Source organism: Corvus kubaryi, unplaced genomic scaffold, assembly GCF_017639235.1.
Source record: "Corvus kubaryi isolate FWS band 111438036 unplaced genomic scaffold, C.kubaryi_AGA036_p1.0 136, whole genome shotgun sequence".
NCBI classification, from domain to species: Eukaryota; Metazoa; Chordata; class Aves; order Passeriformes; family Corvidae; genus Corvus; species Corvus kubaryi.
In genome coordinates this window covers 1606336-1623967 of record NW_024580670.1, presented here as the reverse complement: position 1 = coordinate 1623967, position 17632 = coordinate 1606336, and the positions used below count along the sequence as shown (strand labels likewise).

The window sequence follows — 17632 nt, the reverse complement described above, 5'->3', positions numbered from 1 at the left end:
CTGTGGTCCTGCTGCTCACAAATCAGGAAGGGAGAACGCGGCTAATACAATCCAGATCTTTGCCTGATGAAGATTTAGTGACCGTGAATCGTGCGGGGAGTAGTGTGTGTGGGAGCCGTTGGTTTTATTTATTAATGAGCATCAGTACCTGTGCATGTTTTATTTCTTAAAGTGTGTTTACTATTTGCCTTTGCAGTTCTTTTCCTGTGCTCGGAAATTTGCCTGGTATCCCAGGACTTCCAGACCTGTTGAGCCAGGGCATTGACTGACTCACAGCCCAGGCCAGAGGCCTATGGTGGAGCTGTTTTCCTTGCAGGGTTCAGCTGTGTGAGTGTGGGATGCCATGTGAGGCCAATATCCCTTCCTTTCCCTCAGTGTTTCCTCTGTGGCCAAGTTAATGGGCTACCAGGCACTGGATTTTTTGTTGGCTTATTTTCTGTACCTTCATTTATGCCAATTTCCGCACACAGCAAGTATTCCAGGTTCTAAATGCCCGGTGGTTTTGCTGGTGTAAGTGCCTGACACAGTAACAGCATTGCTGGGTGTCATGGCTGGAGCAGAGCTTGGCTGCCCAGCACTGGCTGTTCAGTGAGTGGAGAAAGCTGGTGGCATCCATCAGGCCAGAAATTCAGGTGTGGCAGGACACTTGGTGAAACAAACGTGAAAGTTGACCACTGTGGGACCCAGCAGCTCGAACTGGTGTGAAGGTGTAGTGCTCAGTGTGCCTAAAGCAGAAGAAGGATTCACTGTGAAAATAAAACCACAGTGCCAATGTGTTTCAAAACAAGCTGATGCTGAGCTGATTATTTCTAATGTTTTCTTTAAGCTGCCTCTTGTTTGTCAATAATAGGGGTTTTTCTTATTAAAATACCTTATTTCCCCAAGATTAAAGTGTTTGCTTAGATGAGGGTTTTTTCCCCCATCTGCTTGTTTTGCAGTGTTGATTAAGCCTTGAAAATAGTTTCCTCTTACAGGGTTTCATAAATTAGGAAGTAAACAAACAAGAGTAACTTTGGTTTGCCTTTGCAATCGTGGGGTGGAGCTTAGCTCGGGGAAATGGTGTATTTTTATGAGATGTGCTAATCCTGAACACCATTGTTGGAGGGTGGAAGAGGCCTTAGTTAAGAGCACAGGAGTGGGGGGAGCATTGGGTGTGTTTCTTTGGTGATGGTTGGTGGAGCTGCAGGTTGGGATGAATGGAGCTGTCCTGGGACTGATGAACAGGACAGAGGGGGTGTAAGGGACAGTTGTGATCTCTGGTTATAAATGGGAAGTGTAATTTCAGGAGGAATTCTTCACTGAAAGGGCTGTCAGGCATTGGATTGGGCTGCCCAGGGAGGTGGTGGAGTCCCCATCCCTGGAGGTGTCCAAGGAATGCTTGGATGTGACTGCTCTGGGCTGGGGACCAGGTGGGGATCAGGCACAGCTTGGACTTGATGATGCTGGAAGTCTTTTCTAGCCTCAGTGGTTCTGTAACATGATCTTATCCACAGCACCATCAATCCTCTCGTGTTCCCTCAACAAACCTGTTTTGGTGTGGCATAGTCTAGAAAGTGCATGAATTGAGTTAAAGTGAAGAAATAATCTCAAGTCCTGGTGGCTCACAAGTGAGGCCATTGCAGCTTAGAGTGAGACTTGCAAACCAGCATGTCCTGCTGCTGGGTGGTGTGAGGTCTTGGTCTGATTTTGTAGTAACTCTTCTTGCAAAAGACAGTGCTGAATGTCCCTGACAGCGTGGTGGCATGAGAACAGGGCCAGGCACCTGCAGGGGTGGCAGGTTTGGGGTGAATTTTGGGGTTCCAGCTCCTCCAGTACTGTGTGCATGCCAGAGGGAAGGGAACAGTCCCAGGAGCTGGTCAAATTGGGGTAGTCCAGAAGTCCATTCAGAAAGCAGAAGCTCACTTTGGCTGCTTCTTGTAGGGTGAGCTGGTCGCTCCTGGTAAATTGCTGAAATGGACAGTATTGAGGTGGAACTTCTTGTTCAGTGCTGTCAAGCAGGATTAAAGCAGATCCCAGATATCTTGAGCCCTTGTCTGGTACCTGCTCTTGAATTGAAGCCAACAGAAGAGCAGGTGTTGCTTGTTCTGATGAGCTCTTGGAGCAGGTGTAGCTGCTCTTGGCCACCCAGACTTGTTTGTGCCCAGGTGGGCAAGAGACCAATGGCACCTCAGCTGTCCCAGCACTGGTGTGGCATCAAGACCAGGGCAGTGCCTGTCCCCTGTACTGGGCACTGCTGGGGCACCTCCAGTCTTGGGGGCAGTGCAAGAAAAACACTGAGGGGCTGGAGCGTGTCCAGGGCAGGGAACGGAGCTGGGAAGGGGCTGGAGAATTCCTGAGGGAGCTGGGAAAGGGGCTCAGTCTGGAGCAAAGGAGGCTCAGGGGGGACCTTGTGGCTCTGCACAAGTCCCTGACAGGAGGGGGCAGCCGGGGGGGTCGGGCTCTGCTCGCAGGGAACAGGGACAGGAGGAGAGGGAACGGCCTCAGGCTGGGCCAGGGGAGGCTCAGGTTAAATATGAGGAAAAGTAACTTCAATTGAAAGAGTAGCCAAGCACTGAAATGGGCTGTCCAGAGAGGTGGCAGAGTTCCCATCCCTGGAGATGTACACAGATTGAGCAGATGTGGCTCCTCCTGACACAGTTTAGTGGGTACAGTGGTATCAGTTGGACTCCTGGGAGGTCTTTTCCAACTTCCATACTCCTGTGATTCTGGCTGGTTTGTTGGCTGTGGTGATTCCTCAGTGCACAGCCAGCTCCTTTGGAATACCTGATGTGTCAAGTTGCAAAGTGTGGTGGGAGTCTTTGAGACATTATTACCCCATAAATACAAGATAGTTGTAGGATTGTCTTAAAGCCAGGAGGAATCTCAGGCTCCCGTGGGAGGTGGGATGAGGGTAGTGGCTCTGTAGTAGCTGGTAGACGAGCTGCTGGCTCGCCCGTGGGTGAGTGTGAGGGAAGGCGGCCTCACCAAAGCAGCTTATGGAGACCAGAGGGTTTAGAGGTGGAAAATCATGTGCTGCTAGAAAGTTATGTAAATGTAACATCTCTGTCACAATGAGGCTGTGGTGTAAATCCTGATTCCTAAAAATCTGCATTACAGTGTGTCCCAAATTACTTTCCTCCACTAAGATAGCAACAGAAACTGAAGATGCTTGGGTGGCCTGGAGCCTTTTTTTGTGCTGTTTGTGTGTGGTAATGCACAAGGGGAGTCAAAAGCTGCCCAGTTTGATCTGGTGGCCTGTGCTGGCTGGGGATGGGTGCTGCTTTATGGGGTGTTGTAAAGGTCCAGACTGGAAGAGCCAGCACAGAGTATCCCTGTGCTGTGCGGCCGGATGCTGGCTGTGTCCATGCTGTTCCAAATGATTCCTGTGCTCTTCCGCTGAGCCTCTCCTGGAGGCTGCTGCAGGAGGCAGGATGCCAAAACTGCACGAGCTTTGATCCAGCTCGATATTCCTGTCTAATTTCTGCTCCCCACGGACACTACAATAGCACTACAGCAATTACTGCCTGGTTCTCTGCCTTGGCATGGGCAGGCAGTGGATGGAGGTGGAGCCCTCTTTCCAGGGTGCTGCAACTACTTGTTAGATTGGCAGAGGCATCCAGAGGTTCCTCACGTAGCTCTTGCTTGTGCTGTACCTGTTGAGAAAGTACATTTCCAGATCTTCAGGGCAGTTGTGGTTTATGGGATCAGGTTTGCTCTAAGAAGCTGTGGTTGCCACATCCCTGAGAGTATCCAAGGCCAGGTTGGATGAGGCTTGGAGCAACCTGGGATAGTGGAAGGTGTCCCTACCTGTGGCAAGGGGTGCAATGAGATGATTTTCAAGGTTCTCTCCAACCCAAGGTTCTCTCTGGGATTCTATTCTGTGAAAAAGATGAGGATGAAATGGAAACTACAGGAACTGTAATTCAGGCGAGGAAAGCTGCAACATTCAGCTGTGGATTCTGAACTCAGAGGAGTTTCATTTTCATACTTGTGGTTTTGGTTAAGCTTGTCAAAACTTGGATCAGAACTTCCTAGCAGTGTTCTATGGAGAATAAAATGTCAGTTCATATCTGAGCAAGTTAACCCTCTGGAGAGAAAAATGGGTTGGAAGTGTGCATGGAAGTCTGTGTTATTTGTGGCTTGTGGCAATATAACTGCATCCTCACGTGCCAGAATGCCAACACGAGGAGGAGTGGTACAGGAAGCTGAGTGTTCATATCTCACTGATAATCTTTCCTGGAAGTGTCCAAGGCCAGGTTGGACAGGGTTTGGAGCAATCTGCTCTAGTGGAAGGTGTCCCTGCCCATGGCAGGGGCTGGAACGAGATGATCTTTCAGGTCCCTTTCAAGCCAATCCAGTCTGTGACCATTTGGCTGCACAGGTGATCAAAGGAGGGGGAATAGCTGTGGGAAGTGGAAATGCCAGATGTTTCTGGGGTAGGATGTCAGGTAATGCTCTGCTTTTGGAGTAATGTGATGCTGAGCTCTAAGGGAAGAGGCTTGGATGATTGAACCCAATGTCATGATGGACACAGGCAGTTCATTCTCTCCTCATCCTGCCTGGTGCATGATGTCTGTGGTCAGAAGATGATAACCTCTGAGAATGCACATGGAAGACATCTCTGATCATAGAAGGCCAAAAAATTGCTGCTGCCCAAGGGCTGTACTTTGTTTTTGATTTTATGGAATTGTTTAGTAGCAGTTTTGCATGAAGCTTGTATAAACATTTCTCTTGTGCCTTGGCCCATCCTGTCCACTTCTTCAGAAATTCAGAAATCTGCCAAGAAGTTGTGAAGAAAAAAGCTTTGTTTGCAGTCCAGCTATGTCCCATCTGCATCCCACTCCAAGGAGAAACACATGGCCACAGATGCAACACCAACCTCGGCTGGCTGATGGTGCTTGATCTGAAGGGTTAATTGGAAACTTCTGATTAAAATAACTCTGCAATCCTTGGCTGCTCCTCTCTTAAGTGTTTAATAGATTCAGATGCTAATGCTCGTGGGTGGTTCAGTATTTTGAACCTTTGCCTTCTAGAAAATTACAGTTGGGAGGCCAACAGGTAAAAGTCAGTCTGGGAACTGGAGCCTTCATCTCTAAAGGAGCCCAGCCCATCAGGGCTTTTCAGCTCAGCAGAGCTCAAAGTAGGTCCCCTGGCCACCAGTGGCTCTCCACACGTGCTCATCATGTGCTGGCAGTGGCTCCTCCTCTTGGGCTGGTTGTCCTGGGCGCTGAGGTTTTATCCAGAGAGCCGGGAGCCTGCGGAGGTGTCCGGGAGGGACGAGCGGCGAGCGCACCCACGGGAGGGTCCTGCCTCGGGTGCACGGACGAGCCCTCGGAGCCTGCAGGGGCTCGCTAGCGGAGAGAAGCGTTGGCTTCACTGCCAGTGGGGACCCGAGCGTGCCGGGGGACGCCCTGCAAAGCCCAGCCCTGGAGACCGACAGCAGCAGCACCATGGAGGAGAGGGAGCCCCCGCCGAGGTGCGGTGCTGGAGAGGGGACGTGGAGGGGAAGGTGCTGGGCAGTGGGGACACAGAGAGCGAGCGGCTGCTGGGGGACGGAGGCTGCTCAGGGGGACAGGCGAGGAAACTGCGCTGCTGAGTTTAGGGAGTGTCGCGTTTGCTAAGGAGTGCGAGGAAGGCAGCGTGGCGGGTCGATGTGGGGAGCGGGCTGTAGGAACCAGCCCCTGCTGTGCTGAACCCTCAGGAGGTACCTGGCCACGCCAAGTGGCATTAGGACTGTTCCATACCCTCTTCTTCCCTGACACGCCAAGTGGCATTGGGACTGTTCCATACCCTCTTCTTCCCTGGCCATCTTTGCTCCTTGGCCGAACTCCAGTTGGTGTAATAAACCAAGCTTGCTCTGTTTCCCCATGACATTGGTTGTCCTGGTCCTTTTGGCATGTTCCAGCTCTCTCCTGATAGAAATATGCTGGAAAACATTGTGTGCTCATAGGGGCCTCGTCCAGAGGCTGACGTCCAGGCTGCCTCCTCCCAGCAGGGCTGGAGTCAGCAAGGATAGACTTCAGGAAGTATCAGCTTCAGTAAGTGCTCCTTACTTTTAATGGGATTAAAAAGATGCTGTCAGGTTGTACTTGGTTTGGAACAAAAATATGATATTTTTCCCCTGACAGTGTGTCTCTAATTGATTTTCTTTTTCCAGCTGTCTGCAGATGCCTGTCAATAGGATCTGTCAGTCGTGTTTCTTACCTCAGTCAGTGGCTGCTGTGTAAGGGATTGCTGTCAGAGTGTAGCTTCTATGCTTCTAACCTGAATTTCCTGTAACTAGCTTGTCTGGTTGCACTGGGAAAATAATTGAAAAAAAAAAAAAATGCAGGCACCCTTTCTAGGGAGAAAAGGACATTGTGCACGTTGGCTTTCCTGTGCTGAGGTTTTATTGAGGTTAAAGTTACCAAAATGAGTTACTTTATCTGTTTTCTTAAACTGCTGCTGCACCTATGAAATAGTAACTTCTGAGTAAGTTTGTCAGTGATATGATAAAAAGAATCTATTTATCTGTGAAGGGGCACATAGCATGAATAGAATGTAATTAACTTGGCCATCATCTTGCTGTGTGAATTTACGCTCCTCTTCCTACTTATTTTTAGAGAAAGGGGGAGCGTGTGCTTGATTAGATGTGCAGTGAGACTGATCTCCCTCCTGGGAGCAGAGGGGAGTGTGGGCTGGTGGATGGGGATTCGGGAGACCTGGATTCAGATCCGGCCTCAGAGTCTGACCTGCTGCATGTCCTTGAGAAAGTCACGGTGCTGTGCTGCTCCCTCCTTCCCCTCTTCCCCAGCCTCCATCTTGCCTGCTCAGCCTGGAAATTGGAGAAAAATCTGCTGTGTTTTAAGCATCAGGAGGAAAAATACTTTGTCTGAGAAAGTTCATTTCTCCTCCTTAATCTAACGGTTCATCAGCCACCCATGTGTGGCAGATAGCAGTCTCCTGGACGTGAAAGGTTGCAGCTGAGGGGAAAACAAGATCCTGTGGTAGATAAATGTACTGCACTGATAGTTTTGGGGTTTTTTTTAATGTGTAATCTCTGAAATGGAACTCCATGTGCATAAAATGAGCGGTGCTGAACCCTCCCAGTGCTGTGCCTGAGCTGTGTCCCACTGCAGGTGTGTGAGGATCCCGGAGTTCAGGACATGGCCTGCTCCATATCCCAAAATCCCTTTATTTGCCTTTCCCTGGCGAGTGCAAAGAGCTCCTTTTAGATTTGCTAAGTCAGAAGCTTGGCAGATGACGGAGCTCCGTCCTCAGCCCCAGCACAGTGATTATTCACTGGGTGATCTTTTAAATAAAGCACTTCCTCCCTTCTTCAGCTGCTTTAATGGGATTCTTAGGAATTTTTCTCAGTGTCCTCAGGGAGGAAACCTTCATTTCTTTTACTGAAATAAGAATGAGAAACATCAGGTTTGGGTTCAGATTTTCAAGTTAGCTGCACCCGTGAAAATAGATAGAGAATGAATGCACTGTGGGTGTTATCCAAAAAACCACGTGAAATCTTGGTTAGTCTGCAGGGCCAAACTTTCAGCCAAGTAATCTTGTAAAATTTGGATGTATCAGATTATTTAAGCACTGGTCTTTCACTGTAATACAGGGTTTGGTTGCATTTAAAAAATGTTAACTTGCTTGGCCTAATTTACCAGTATTAATGACCCAATTCCGTTTAATTCAAACACAGACTTACCTGGTCTTGGGGGTTCTCAGATCTGTTAGTTTCTGGACGATTCTGCTTATGCCTTTAAGCAGTTCTTTGTGTTTGCTTCTTTGTTGTCTCTCTACCCTTAAACTCTGGTCTTGTTTCTGTCAAAAAGTGAAACAAAATTAAACTTCCACTCTTGAGTTTCCTGTTGGCAGTAATGAAATTGAAACACTTAAGTATGGCTTGAGATTCTATTCCTAAACAACTAAGATAGTGGAAAATACTTTGATAAAGTGCTGCTCCAGTTTTGGTACCAGTATGTATAAAATTGTCAGTGTTTATTGAATTGAGCACTAAACCACAGTGAAAATCTGCCAGGAGAGACCTGAGTGCATCCTGGGACTGCAGGGCACAGCAAGGAGCTTTTTTTTTGCTCTAAACAAACATCCTTAGAACCATCTTAGAAAGATACAGTAATTTGTATCCCAGTTGCTGGGATTCAAACAGTCGGCAATAAGACACATTTGGGCTTGTTTATTTTGAAAATAGGATTTGCAGTTGCAGGGTAAAGAATTAAAATTCCACGCAAAGCAGACGTGTGAGACATGAAACCAGGGAAATAGCTTCAGATTCTTTGAAAAAGCCTTTTCACAGATGCTTGAGATGAGGAATGACACAGTGCAGGGATGTTGTCACAAACAGTCCCCGTGAGGAGGGACTTCAAAAGGGGCCTTGACTCGGCTCTTCAAGGAAAGCAAACTTGCAGCGTCGCTCTTGAAACCTGCTTTTCCTAGCAGCATCGGGAGGGAGATGAGTGATGGGAGAAATTATCATGAAATGTTTACAAAGCATTTGCATTTCCCATTCTGAGAGTTTGAAAAGGCAGCAGCCTCATTAAGGTATTTGATACTGAGCAGTCAGTTTGATTTCGCAGTGTTTTCACTGTTAATCCTGCTTTAACTGCTGGTATGAAATGTGTTTTCATGAGAAAAAGGATTGAATTTCAGGGACTCTATTTAGATTATCCTGGTTTATTCAAGGCCATTAGGCTGAGTGTATGCTCTGCTTGTGCCCTAAAATACAACAGGGTCCTGAGAGCTGGTGGGAACTGTTCTGGGTCTGCAGAGCTTCTCCTTGGGTTTGGGGACAAACCGTGGTCAAGGGCTTGTACAAACCCTTTCTTTGCTTCAGAACTGGTTCTGTTCAGTCCTTTTTGCTGTAGGAAAAGCGTCTGGTTCTGAAGATACACACAAGATAATCTGTACTAAGAAATAATCAGAACTGAACCCTGGAGTTGTCACTTTCTGTTCAGACAGAACATCAAACTCGTGATGCTGTGGTGCAGATTTGTGCTCACCAGGGCAGGAGGGGGAAGTCCTGAAACTCCTGAGCTGCATAGCAGTTTTTTCTGGGTTTAATTCTCTGCCTGGGTTTAGCTAATGCATGTTCAGATCCAGCCGCACAGAGTAAAGACTGGCAAAATAACTTGGGGGGCAGTTTCTTGAAATTCAGATGCAATTAATCAGATTTCTATGTTTGTTTATTTATTCTTGGTCAGTTTCTTTAACAGAGACTTGATTTTATTCTCCTGTGCAGATAAACTGTATACAAAACATATTCAGACAGTCACTTTTATATAGACATGAGGAAATAGTCACCAATGTAATTATAAAAGTTCAGGGTTTCAGGGCTTAAAAAAATACTGTAGGATGTGTTCATCTCCCAGGAATTTTTTGATGTCTATGGGCAGATATAGTTAACTTCTCAATGTACAGTCCACTTTTAGTTCACGTTTCTTTTGTAGTCTGGCAAGTCCTTCTGTCTGTTAAAATTAGACCCTTCAGCTTAGTGGGAGAAGAACATTATTTTTAAAGCTTGGGTTGCTGCTGTCGACATTGCTGCCACCTGAGTGAAGCTGCTTGGAGAAACCTGACTTCATTTTTGCTAGATATTGCTGTGCTTATCAGTGCTTCATCTTTGATTTTTTTAAAATGAGTTTACCTTGAGGGAATCTTGTTTTCCTGCAGTGTTTAAGGGGAAGAGGAGGACAATGCTCCCTGGGTAACACTGCCGTGATTCGGCTGGAACAGGGTGAATTTCCGGCAGGACTCCCCTCTTGCAAGGCTGGGACAGTGCCATTAAAACTGGGATTATGCACAGAATAGCTGCAAATGCTCTCTTAGAGCCGTCCCCTCCTCTAGTACAAATCAATTGCTCTTGGCACTGGCATATCTAAAATAAATAAATAGTGGGGTAATGGTTGTATTTTTCTATGGAGCACAATTGCTTTTTGAGCCGTGTGATTGTGCTGTACCCGTGAGAGCCAGGTACAGGGAGGGTGTGAGAATCCTCCTGTCCTGCACTTCCAGGGACTCCTGATGGTCATCTCCTGTCTGTGGTCAGTGCCTTGTGGAGGGAAGTGTCCCCTCTACAGCCAGGGGGACGTGCCCGGATGCTCTGACTGATGTATCCAGGAGCAAACCTGTTCTCTCAGTCCCTGTGGTCTCCCTGGGCTGTGAACTTGGGATAAATGCGCCAAAGCTGACAGATTTTTACTGCCTCCGCTTCTGGCTTGTCCTGCTGAAGAAAATAATCAAAAATGATCCCCACAGAGGTCTGATTTTGGGAGGATTAGTGTGGTCTGCTGTTGTTGACAGCATCTTTTAGAAAAAGGTTCTCAAACTGGGTACCTGGGAACTTTGCTCTTGAAAACTTTCCAGTTCCACTTTTTGCTTCACATTTCCCAATTGTCAAGGGTAGAAAATACTACATTTGAGGTGGCTGATTATTTAGTGCTTGGTGCCAATAACTGGAGTAATTTTGTTAGTCCCTTGTGAGGAGGCTGTAAAAAGCTTTGAAGCTAAATCAGTGTAGCAATGATTCTCTTCCCTTGTGCGTGGGGAGGCCTGTGGGGTCACTGAGCCCCCCTCTCCATCTGCCACTCCAGCCTGTTCCTGAGCCCTGGCCCAGTAAAGCAGCAGCATTTCTAAGGAGAAGTGTCAGGGGGACTGGCTTGGGCTATTTGGCTATTAAAGAATAGATGTAGACAGTGTTCATTTTGACTGTGGGGAAGCCTTAGGATAAATCAGGATTTTATGAGAGGCTCACCCCAGTGGGAATTGGCTCCCTGCTTCCCGAGGTGGTGGAGCATCTCCTGGTATGTTGCAGATGACATCACACTGATGGGTGTTAGAACAGTGTTCAGAAATACAAGAGAAGGGGGAGTGAGGACTCAGATGATGATTAATCCTTGCCTAAGCCTTGGGAAACAAGGTTATTGTAGCCAGATCAGCTCTTTGGAAGACCCAGCTCCAGCAGAGCTGGTGACAGCAGGAGGTGTGAGGAGCACAGCTCTCCTGGTTGGGAGCAGGAGAGGCTGGGATTCCAGGCTGCACCCCAAACCCAGCTCTGCAGTGAGGACTTTGCAAGCTTGCCCAGAAATTCTGAGAGGGGTCTGGAGAAGAGCGCAGCGGCTCAATTCACTGAACTGCTGCCAGGCTTCACACAACCTTTCTGCTATCCAGAACTCTGTGATGGTTATGGGTAAAGCTGATAAGCATTTTATCAGTGGAATTGTCAATAAATTGCGGAAGAGCTTTTTCTAGGGGTTTGCACTGTCGTGATATGTCAGGGTTACAGTATCATGGTATGTTGGAGTCTTCCTCAGTGAAGAAAATGTAAGAAAATTGAGGCTGTATCCTGAAAAGTGATGCAGGAATTTGCTTGTCCATCCCTAAGGCTGGTTTTGGGCAGTGGTCTGAGATTTTTTTTTTTTTTTGGCCAAGAAAAAATCTCTAATGGAAGTCAATAATCTTGACCTTCACATTCCCTTGGGAACAGCTGTGGTGAACATCTGCCTCCATCTGCCTCTCCCAAAGGAAAAAGTAATCCCCCTCACAGCCTGGAAAGGAAACCTTAATGCCGTTGTAGAAAGGATTAATTTGGAAGTACCTATGATTTTTGTTGGCTTAAACAGCTTTTGCTTTGGGCTGCATTAATTCAGGGCTGACCTTAATTTTGAGGGATGAAAATTTTTTAGTCTGACATTGGTAGTTTAACATCCAAGTCAGGAAACGGGGAAAGTTACATTTCCAGTGCTGCTAATTCAGTCACTCTGCTTATTTCTGCATGTTTCGTGGCATATATCTTAAAATAGGTAGCAGTGTTTTTCTGTCCACTTACCAAGAAAGAATGGGAACAGACTGTGTAACATGCAGTGGTTGAAGGACTTGGCATTTAACAAGCAACCTGGAGCCAAAGGGTTTGGTTTTGTGTGCACCCAGATTTGGTTCCAGAGAAGCTGAGACCCCTTTACCTGCATATCAGCTTGGCCTGTTATCTCCTGGTTTTCCTGAACTTGTTTCTAGTTGTACCAGTGACACAGGTTTACAGGGATAGAATGTCTAGAATGTGCTTTGACTTAGTAATAAGGAAAGTTGTTATTGTTACTCCCAGCAGCACGGACCCTTTGGGAGTGAGGAGGGAGAGCTGGTTGGAGCTTTTCGGAAGAAAAGTGTAACTTCAGGTTTTTATTGCCCTTTCATAGCTGCAAATATCACCTTCGAGATCTCCCTGAATTTGTCCTTGTTGAGCTCCAACCTTGCTTAACAACGTGATCCTTATGCTTTTGGTAAACAAGGCAATGTCCAGGGAAGAGGGATATTTATCCCTGTACAGTCAGGGCTGTGCTCTAGAATAAGCAGAATTTCCTGCTGCTCAGTTGTTCTGTTCCTAAACCACTTAGAACTTCTCTGGTGTGATGGGGAGAGAGGGTGGAAGTGTTTTGAGTCCTTTTTCCCTTATCTGTGGGAGCGTGGCCCTGGGCAGTGTTGGCTGGCAGGGCTCACAGCTTGCTGGGAGGAGCAGCTTGGTGCTCCTGCTCTTTGAAACCTCCAGCACAGGAGCTGGTTGAGCCTTTTGAACTTGGTGATCAAAAAGCAGGGCTTGGGAGGATCTCCAGGAAACCAGTAAATGGGCTTGGAAAAGATGTCTTTGGAAATCTGTTCTGGTGGGTTTTTTATCCGGGCTCATGTTGTCTCTTTGTTGCTGTGACTGATTGAAACTCACTTTTTTTCTATATATATTTAAATGAAAAGTGGGTCCTGTGTCGTTTGAACTTGAGGCTTTAGAGAAAATAAAGTTCTTTATACAGTGGAAGTTGGCAACATTCTGTGTCTGTCTTCTCAGTGTTACATTTAAGCCATCTATTTTAAACCCAGGATTGAAGTATTACTGATTTCACAGGGATTTGGCTTCCTGATAAAGCATTTGACTTTGAAAAATCTTAATCTTTATGTTTTTACATGCAAAATCTGTTGTCAGGCATACCGAGTGGCTCTTCACCTGATTCTGGTTCTGGGCCTGCAGGTGTAAGCAGGAGGCTGCTGGTGTCATGTCAAAATTTTGACATGACCAAAAAGATGTTGCCATAAATCAGGTCAATATTTTGAATTTCTCAGGAGCACCATTCCAGCACAAAGGAAAACCTTTAAAGGATGCTTAAACCTCCCTTTAATTCTGGCAAAGAAATGTGATTTAGGCACAAATATGCCTTAAACTGAAGCAGTCCCCTCTCCCTCTGGCAGGTGGGATGGAATGGGTTGGTGCAGCTGGACTGAAATGCAGGCTCCTCTGGGACGAATGCCTGCCTGTGAAACAGTCCCACGTGGAATGGGATGCCAGTAGCTGCTTGTTTTTCCCTGGTTTATTTTTCCAAGCAAGCACTCTGGAGTGCTGGGTTTTCTTTAGTACCTGAAATTTCACTGCGAGAACTTGTTCAGTTTTTCAAACAAACAAACAATCAAAGGCAAAGGGTCCTGTTGCTGTAACCTCCTGTGTAGCTGCACCAAGGAATTCTGCCTGATTAATGTTGTGTTTTATTCCTTCTTCCAGGGGCAGTAAGCCAGAGATGACTGACAAGATGTCGAGCTTCCTTCATATTGGAGATATTTGTTCTCTCTATGCAGAGGGCTCAACAAATGGATTTATTAGCACTTTGGGGTAAGAACAGCTGTTCTCTTGTGTTAAAAACACCGTAAGAAGGACTAGCAGAGCTCAGCTAGCTCTCCTGAGCCTGATCCCAGAGAATACTGGGTAAAGCAAGGGAGCTTTATGGATAGATTTGGCCCTAAATTTAAAAATGGCCTAAAGTTAATATGGCAAGGTAGATTTTGGGAGGCTGGAGAGTGTATCAATGGCTGTAGTGTGGTTTTATGTCTGTGGTGGGGAGGAAGAACCTTGGCAAGTGAAGGTGTGGGGAGAGGGGGAATGAATACGACCCAATGATTTTCATGTTGTTGTCTGTCCCGTGTCCATCTGTGTGTCCCGTCCTGTCCCTCCCTGCCCCTTCCCCCAGTCAGGGATGGACAGACCCCAGTGCACTCTGCTGACTGCACAAAAGGATGTAGCATAGGCAATGTAAGTAGTTTAAAAAAGATATGTATCTAACAAAAAAAAACCCAAACCAAATCCCCGAGCCAAATGGTTTAAATACCAGCAACTCACCACTACAGCTAGTTTGGTCTTAAATTGAGGTTTAATTTGAGGTTTCTCCTACAAACAAAATTGTTTTTCTCCCATCAAAGGAGAGCATGTTTTGACCCTTCTGCTTTGCCAGAGCTCTGGAGCTGCAGTGGGAGCTGTGCTGTGCCGTCTCCCGCCCCTGGCGTGCTTCCCACAGAGCCCCTTTGTGCTGCCTTCCACAAGGACACGGAGCAGGTGCTCTGGAGCAGAGCCCCTCTGGAGCAGGGAGCAGTGAATGCTACTCCATTAACCAAAAAAGTAGCTTTTCACATGGGGAAAGGAAGAGCTGGCAGAGCAAAGCCGTGAAGTTGGAACGCAGCTCTGAGGAGGGCCAGGGAATGTCTGATCCTGCTGAGGAGGAACCTCTGCAAACATCAGGAGCTGGCAGAGGAGCTGGGTGCTGCCTGGGGAGGAGCCCTTGCAGGGTGAGAAGCTCCAGGAGCACCTCTGCCCCTGTTCCCAAAGGCGTGAGGAGCGCGAGGGCGGGAGCAGCGTGCGGCACACAGGGATGTGCCGAGCGAGGGCCCCACGCACAACCTGCTCTTTCTCGTTTCCAGTAGCCCTAAGGGCCTCAGGGTGGGTACAGTCACAGCACATTTTTTGATGCCTACAGTCCAGATGCATCTGATAAATGGAGCTCCCAAGCAGGGTACAGAGACAGCATCCTGGTAAGTGCCTTGGCAGGAAACGATGGGCTGGAATCTCACCTGAGTGACTCCAAACTAACTTGTAGGTTTAGTCCTCTAGCTATTAGGATTCTGGAAAATAAGGGGGCAGAGAAGGAAGCAGACACTGAAGATGCACCATGATCTATTATAGGAAAGAGAAGAAAATATGGGATGCTGCCAGAAAGGAAAGAAGGTATGATAAAAGCAAGGGATGTAGTAAGTAGGGTTGGTCGAATAGTATTTGGCGAATGTATTTGACAGATTTCCCAGGTCCTCGTCAAATATGACACGTGCACTCTGCAGTCCTGGATCAGCTGTGTGACGGGCCAAATACTATCTGCTGAACACTGGCAACATGAATTATCCTATACATCTGCCTATTGTTTTTCTTCCCAGTCCTGAAGCGAGTTTGGCAGTAAATAATTCCAGACCGAGTAGAAAGTTGTGATGTCATGTGGAATCCCATACGGTGCATGATGATCAGTATGCAGTGGCTGTGGCTTCTGATGGCATTGCTGAGCAGATATTTTTCACCATGGGTAGTCCTTTTGGACATTGCAGGCCCCAAGCACGTGTATTTCCTAGGCTTGATGAGATGTTCTCATGGCAGGCCTAAAGACACCTCAGTGTTCAAGACTCCTCTTTGATTTGCTTAGTGCTGTTTTAAGGTAACTGCATTATATAATGGCCACATATCTCTGAGCCTAATTTAAGCCAGAAATCCTAATTGCTATGTGAAACATGAAATGCATTATCATCTTAATAAGCCTTCGTAATCGAATTAGTTTTGTCCCATATTTAATTTAGTCTTTGTCCTGGAGAAAATTAAAGCAGCAAAGGAAAGATTTGGTGTAATTGTCCTCTAGACCATGTGGAGTTTTGACAGTCTGATGTCATAATGATGTGTAATGACTTGTTATGTGGTTACTGAAGGTTGAGGAGCAGACACCCCTCTACATTCTAATGTTGTCCTAAATCTCTGAAGAATGTTCCTATTTAATATTCCTATGACATGTTGCTTAATCAGAACCTTACTCTTGCTGTTTCCCAAACTCAGTGCTGTCATCATGATGATTACTGGTGTACAATATATCCTCTTTCGTATTTCTCGCCCTGCAAATTTTTTTCTTACTAGTTTGGGAAGTTCCTCTTTACTTTCAACTTAATCTCAGATGAGAGGGATAATATTGCACTGAGATTATCTGTGTGGGATGATCAGAGTAACCCTTTTCCTTGATATTTTTGGCCCTTTGTTCATCAGAAGCAGGTGCTTCAGCTCAAATGTTAATACTGTTCATGTTGGAGCACCTCTATGTATATCTAGTACTGAGAAGGGAGGAAATCCATGGGGAAAAAGCAATTCACTCTGAATGTTTGCATATGCAAACTTTAGATGCACAGAACTGTTGAGCCCACTTAGTTTCTCTGATCTCTTAATTTTCATGCACTTCCTGATTTTCTCTAATTGTTGTCTCAAGATGCTCCCTGCATGTGACCAGCCTCTGCTCTGCTCAGGAACAACTCTCATATTCTAGGTCTCAGTCTTTCTCCAGTTGATTCTGCATGAGAATGGACCTCTCAAACCTTTGACCTTGGAGTTTCTACGTTTGTGTAGAAAGCCTCTTTGACAGATTGGATATAAGGGGCCAAATTGAGTCATTTAGGACCAAATCAACCCCCGAAGTGTTTGGTTACAATTTTACAGGTGCAATTTTCCAATTTGGAAGCAGTGTTTGGGAAAAGCACACTTCCACCTTGATCCAGAGCTGCTCAGGCAGAGCAGTGGGAACAGGTGCTTCTTAACTATTCCCTTTATTCTGTGGGATTTCATCTGACCCTGTGGGGGTTTTGCAGGGACAGAAAGCTCTGTCCTGGCATTCCCTCTTGGAATCTCTTGGGTTCACTTGTCCAACTGCCCTGCTTCCTGGTAGAACAGGAGGAGGTTGGATCAATCCCTCAACTCACCTTGTGTTTGGCTGGTGAGCAGGAGGGTACATTTGTGCCTTCCTTTCTCTCAGGAGTCAATTTTTATTGTGGCAGTGACTGTTCTTGCCATTTCTTAATACTTGAGGGGTCACAGGGTCAATGTCCAGTTTGCACAGTTGCTACATTTTCCTGTTCTCTATTCATATAAACATGTTTGTAGTGTGACTCAAATCTGTCCAAGAGGCAGGACCTGTCCTGAGGCTGTCTGTCACCTCCCTAGAATATGGGCTGTTCTGTCTGCACCTCGAGCAGGGGACACAAAGGCGATGCAGAACACAGGAGCAATGACTTAATTATTGTCCCACCTACCAGGGGCATAGCTCTGGGCAACAGTAAAAACTAGCTGCATGCTTCTTAGAAAGATCTGGCATCAGCTGGCATTTGGGGAATGTCTTCTGCTGAAGTGGCCACTCGGATGAAATATTGCAAGTGAACGACTTTGGTTTTGTTGACGAGGATGTAGGGGGCTGCAGGGGGATGGAATCTCACTTCACTGCTCATTTCTTTGCAGCCTTGTGGATGATCGGTGTGTTGTACAGCCAGAAGCAGGTGATCTTAACAACCCACCCAAAAAATTCAGAGGTAAGTCTGTCAGACAGCTCCTTACCCTTCTGCTTAGAAATGATTCTTCGTTCTGTGCAGTGATGTGTAACAATTTCTGGCCTCTGTGCTTTCTGTAGCATATTTTAGTGCCATCTTCTTCCACCAATGACAGCTCATGAGGAAAAATGTGTGTGTGTTGAATGTCTATGGGATTGTGGTGTTTTAACCTGAGTCAGCTCCACCCAGTGGGATGGGGGAGAGGAAGAGTGAGAAGACTCACGTGTTCAGA

General features: G+C 46.7%; 1 protein-coding gene across 11 annotated transcripts in view; it reads left to right on the top strand.

Moving 5' to 3' along the window:
- Positions 1–17632, top strand: part of ITPR1 (inositol 1,4,5-trisphosphate receptor type 1) — a 160363-nt gene that overhangs the window by 1062 nt on the left and 141669 nt on the right. For 3 of the 11 annotated variants that reach the window (XM_042013472.1, XM_042013456.1, XM_042013448.1), the window contains exons 1-3: positions 5294–5455; positions 13517–13624; positions 17312–17382. In XM_042013472.1, the coding sequence (XP_041869406.1) occupies positions 5430–5455; positions 13517–13624; positions 17312–17382 (205 nt within the window). In that variant the 5' untranslated portion in view covers positions 5294–5429. Of the gene's footprint in view, positions 1–5291; positions 5456–13516; positions 13625–14965; positions 15008–17311; positions 17383–17632 lie in introns of those variants that run through there. The other 8 variants (XM_042013421.1, XM_042013404.1, XM_042013481.1 and 5 more) reach the window with 6 other exon arrangements.